General features: G+C 46.3%; 1 protein-coding gene across 1 annotated transcript in view; it reads left to right on the top strand.

The window, feature by feature from the left end:
- SLC35F3 (solute carrier family 35, member F3) overlaps nucleotides 1-4,778 on the top strand; it is a 56,739-nt gene extending 51,961 nt beyond the window's left edge. Inside the window, exons 5-7 of the mRNA XM_009329169.1 lie at nucleotides 124-316; nucleotides 1,904-1,993; nucleotides 3,171-4,778. Of these exons, the coding sequence (XP_009327444.1) occupies nucleotides 124-316; nucleotides 1,904-1,993; nucleotides 3,171-3,415 (528 nt within the window). The 3' untranslated portion in view covers nucleotides 3,416-4,778. The remainder of the gene's footprint in view (nucleotides 1-123; nucleotides 317-1,903; nucleotides 1,994-3,170) is intronic.
- The last annotated feature ends 547 nt before the right edge of the window (nucleotides 4,779-5,325 follow it).

Genomic DNA, 5,325 nt, shown 5'->3' with positions numbered 1-5,325 from the left:
CCCAGCCCCCCTGCCCCAAGCACTGGCCAGCGGGCCAGGCCGCCAGGAGCCACTGGAGCCAGGACACCAGCCCTCCAGAGGAGCGCTGCAAGAGAGTTAAACCCATGTGTTTTCCTCTTGTAGGTTTTATTCAAACTTCTTTTGGGCAGTGCTAAATTTGGAGAAGCTGCCTTATTCCTCTCCGTGTTAGCTGTCTTCAACGTCCTCTTCGTTACCTGTATTCCTGTCATCCTTTATTTTACCAAAGTGGAGTACTGGAGCTCTTTTGACATCATTCCTTGGGGAAACCTCTGCGGATTTTCAATTCTTTTATTGAGTGAGTAGACAGGGGGCTCTCGCACTGCTTGGGGTGGAGGAGGGTGCCAGAAACTGGCTGCTAAGGGAAGCTGTAGACTTCTGACATACTGGAGCTGTTTTCCCTTCTCAACCTAGTTATTAGCTTGAGAAATCATGCAGAGGGCCCATTCCTAGGTGGCCACGTAGAGCCCACTCCTGCTGTTATTACCAAGCCAAAGTATTGTGGCTGTCATTAGAAGGTGCTGTGGGACTAAACTGTAAAGCTTGTCCTAACTCCTACTCGTGAACTCTGCCTCACGGAGACAAGCGACGCTTGCCCAGGCTGTGAGAGGAAGCAGCCCTGCCGGCAGGGCATTACCTTGGGCTCATCAGCATCCCCCGAGCAAGCAGGTTAGGCCAGGCCAGTCAAGGCCAGCCTCCAGCACCTCTGGTGGCTTCAGTAATAGCTAATTGCTAGTCCTAAAGAGCAGGAAACTTCTGAAAATGTAGCATTGCATAGCGCTGATGGGAATTTGGTAGGTGGCACGCCTCTCTTCTGCTGCCGCTGCTGTGCCACCAAGGGAACCCAGCTTGGGAGGGATGCCAAATCTAAGCTTTAATGATTCATGGTCATCAGAAATGTGATGCTGTTCCTTGTTAAACTAGATGTGTTGACTGTGCTGCCACAGTTGGTCCCTAAACTGGATGACAGCATCGCATCTCCTAAAACGTTCCTTTCATTTCTACTGGAAACAGCCCTTCTCCATCCCTATCTTAGTCCCAGCTCCTTTTACCCTGAACAGTCACAACGCTTGACTCGAGAAGTACCTCCAGTTTACTTATCAGTGGACTCAGTGGAAGGTTTCTGTAAGCAAGCAGTGCGGAACTCGGCAAGCGGTCGCTGGGGCGTGCAATGTATAGGTACTACTAGAAGACAGTCAGAGCCCCAGCTGCTGCCAAGTTCAGTGCTGGCAAGGCTCTCCTGACTTTGCTGAAGCAATCACGGTAAAACAAGGGTGAATTTGGTCCAAAGCAATTATTAATTTGTCATGAGACACTCCATGAACAGTGTATGGTATTACAATGAAGTGATATTATAATCATTCAGTTGTAATGATATTATAATGGTATTATAATTTCATTGTATGAAATTGTATTTAGCAAGTTCCTGTCTGGAGGAGGGTTAGATTTGCAGCATCTTCCACCTGCAGCTGGAGGCAGCTTTTCTACAAAAAAAAAATAGCCAGCCAGAAGCGACCGTTTGGCTGAAATCTCCCAGATGAAAAGTGCTTAGTCTTTCAGCAGGGCAACGTGGCTCGGTATAGAGAGTGGGAATCACTGCACACTACACTGAGAGACAGGTTGTACCCACATGAACCTGCCACTGGAGCCCCGTGGGATATAGAGTTCCCCAGAAACAGCAATGTCTCAGGCAGACGGACATGCAGCAGACAGACATCTGCCCACAGGTATCTTCCAGAAATAACAACAGAACGTTAATGTGTTCTGTTAATGTGCCTTCTATTTGAACAACATACAGAGGGAGTAATAAAGCATAAATGTTTCAAGCGACATCCCCTTTGCCTAGTTTCACAGTAGTAAAAGGTGTTTTTCTTTCCTTCTTCAGCATTCAATATTCTACTAAATTTTGGGATTGCTATTACATACCCCACCTTGATTTCTCTTGGAATTGTACTGAGTGTCCCAGTGAATGCGGGTAAGAATTTCTGCCTTTTGCTTCTTAATGAATACATTAAATCTGTGGCCCTTCAAATACACAACAGGGATAAAAGCAAATAGCTTTATTAAACATGTTTTGCATCTTCTCTGAGGGACTTACGGAGATGACACTGATTAAAAATGTATACTTTATGTGTTAAATATGTATTGTATAATATTACATGAATATTCATAATCTCTAGAATTACTTTTTAAGTTACTGCCCGAAGAAGCCTGCATACTGAAAAACAAAGTAGATTTGAAGTCATCCGTCTCTGGGCTAGGATGAAAACTCATGGATGAAGTAGAAATCAATTCTTAATCATTTCTTCAAGGCTGGCTTAACACTGAATTGAAACTAATAAAATCGCTTACATTTTAGAGCAAATATGTACTAGTAATTCTGCTTGCCTTGGTAAATAACATTGAAGGTGTTTCTCAAGAGCACTGGACAATTCAATTTTGGGCATGGCCTGGTACATTTCTCTGGCAGTTTTCTGAAATTTAGCAAAAGCCGAGAAGCTGCAGAGCCTGAGAGGGCTGGGCAGGGGAGTGCAGAGGCAACCCTGGCGCAAACCAGAGCCACCTCTCCCAAACCAGGCTCCTAAAACCCAGCGTGCTGAACTGGTGCCACAGTGCAGGCAGCAGCTCCCAGCTTTGTGCTGACTACACACACGCAGGGCCGGGCACTGCTGCTGCCCCGGCAGATTTTCATACCGAACGGCGTGATCCCCACCGGAGTGTGTGCACGGCTCAGGGTGCGCAGGGTTTGTTATTCAGCGGGGCAGTCAGGCCGAGAAGAAAAATTTGCACAAAGGAGCTGCCACGCCAGGGAAGGGAAGCGCCCCTTTCTCTGCATACCCAGATCTCAGCAGGAGTTCCCGTGCTGTCGGCGAACAGGGGACAAGATGCTGCTGCAGACAACCAGTGCAGCTCCAGGCAACATCCCTTTTTGCACCCTGAGCCCACAGGCCAGCTCTGCCTGCTCTGAAGGGGGCCGTGCCCTGGTGTGTGCTCCACCAGCAGGAAGGGTAGTCTCCCGGCCACCATCTCCTCCATGGTCATGTCCTCCTGCCCCAGCCAGCCTCCAGAGCCAGGGAGGCGAGGGGGAGGGAAGGGGATACTGCCCTAATGTTTTGTCCCATGTAATAACACCCGTTCAATGTCCCACGCAGTTGTTGATCACTACACGAGTGAAATTGTCTTCAACAGTGTCCGAGTAATCGCCATCATCATTATTGGCCTGGGCTTCCTCCTGTTGCTCTTGCCAGAGGAATGGGACGTCTGGGTAATAAAGCTCCTCACGCGTCTCAAAGTCCGGAAGAAGGAAGAAATCCCCGAAGGGAATGGAGACATTGCTTCAGGACTGCCTAACAAAAGCCGGAGAACTCGCCCCTCCATGTCATCCTTTGCTCATTAAATGCTCTTTTTACCAAAACTTTGTGGTTAACCTTATATATGATGACGCAAAGGTCTTTTCTTGGGAAGAAGCACACCTGTCCAACACGGTGTACATACCTGTACAGTTTTGATATGATCACCATCTAAGGCATCAAGTCTTGGCATGTCCAGTTTGCTTGTACTTTTTTCACATCAGACCTTTCACTTAAGTAGTACACTGAAAAAAAACTGCAAACCAAGAACCTCTCTTCTCTTTTTAAATGAATGTAATATATAGTCAAAATATATTTGCATAGGTTATTTTACAGAATGATTTTCATGAAAAGCAGGGCAGACATTTTGAACATTAGGTACCGAATGATGCATTGTACACTGTGATTTAAAAGAAACAAATGCTATGCTTCATCACACGTTTATTTTTGACCAGAGCTGTACTCTGAAAGTTTTCAAGGAACCAAAAGGGAATCTTTTCGGGAATGGGAAGATGGGGGAAAAAGTGGAAGGAAGGAGGTTTGGAAATCACTCGATGTAGATGAGCGCATGTTGCGCTGCAACCAGGAGAAAATTCAAGCGCTAAAAATGCTTGCACTAAAACACTAGAGAGAAAGCGGTTTAGAGCCCAGATCTCCTTATTCTGCACGACTGTAGTCCACGTTTAAAATCATGCAAGAGAAATCCAGTGCCTTCTACAGAACTCTTGGCTTTATCCACGCAGAACCAGGTCCTGCCACGAGGCACTTGCAATGGCAGGGCTCAGGCTTGCAGCCCTGGGGGACCCCGAATTCCCAGGGGACTGCAAGTTTGCGCGCAGCAGACCTGGCTCTCTCCTCACTTGCACAGGTTTTACCCCTGTGTGGAGCTGCGCTTGACTAACACCAGTGTGAGGAAGGGGAAGTCTTGGTCACGTGTGGGACAATCCGACCGAAAATGATCAAAGGGGCTGGCAAGAGCGTGGTTGCTGATGTACAGTCTGAGAGCACGGACTAAGGGGGTGAATCGCCAGTTGCTTTTACTCCATAATTGTGAGTGTTAAGAGTTAAAAATGTAAGATATTTACATCAAATGTAACACTTTTTATGAAACTTGTAAGCACCAGGATGTTTACTTACGCGATTTTGGTTCGCCATTAAATTTCTATCTGTGATAGATCACATGCTATGTAAAAAAGGGGGGGGAAGGTTATAGTTTACTATTTTTGAAGTTTACATTGTTGCATACAAAATTAAAAGTGTTCTTTTGAACTGCTGCCATAGCCTAAGGGTCCCTGCTGCCACTGAGGCCCTCTTTGTCTCAGGCAGGGGTGGCATCCACTTCAAAACATTTTAGCAAATCAACTTCAGATTCCATTATCTGTTTGGCAAAGCTAAATAATAAAAGATTTTAAATTCAGCCTCTGTCAATGCTATCTGTCTCCTTCTCTTGACTGCACCTTTATTCCAGTTTTACTGTGGCTAGTATTTGGCCAAAGCGATCAGAAGGGAGAGAGCAACCAAGGCTGCAACTGATGCATTGCTCGCCCGTCTCTCCTCAACAGGAGGAGCTTTAGACTTCCTGGACAAATCTGTCCGGAGGGCTGATGTTAGGCATCAGTCAGAAAACACAGGTCCAGCAGCAGACCAAAGGAAAAGCTGACCTTCCTTTGAAACCAGCAGAGAGCAGCCATAAATGCATATGCTAATAGGTATTTAGGGGCTATGGATGGGGCATGAGTTTGTACATTAATAATTAGGCCCTAAGTCCAGGCTGTATGTTGTTCCCTACGTATCTCCTCATGGCCAAATAGACATTAAAGACTTGCTAACAGAGATTACACACACAAGCAAAAATCTGAGGCTGTGAGAAGCTGCTCGCAACTACTGTCCCATTCAGTGTAACACACCTGAATTTTTAAATTTATTTCTTTGGGAACTGGGGGAGGGTAAGGCACAG

This window comes from Pygoscelis adeliae, unplaced genomic scaffold, assembly GCF_000699105.1.
Source record: "Pygoscelis adeliae isolate BGI_AS28 unplaced genomic scaffold, ASM69910v1 Scaffold77, whole genome shotgun sequence".
Lineage (NCBI taxonomy): Eukaryota > Metazoa > Chordata > Aves > Sphenisciformes > Spheniscidae > Pygoscelis > Pygoscelis adeliae.
This window is presented reverse-complemented; position numbering and strand designations above follow the sequence as displayed.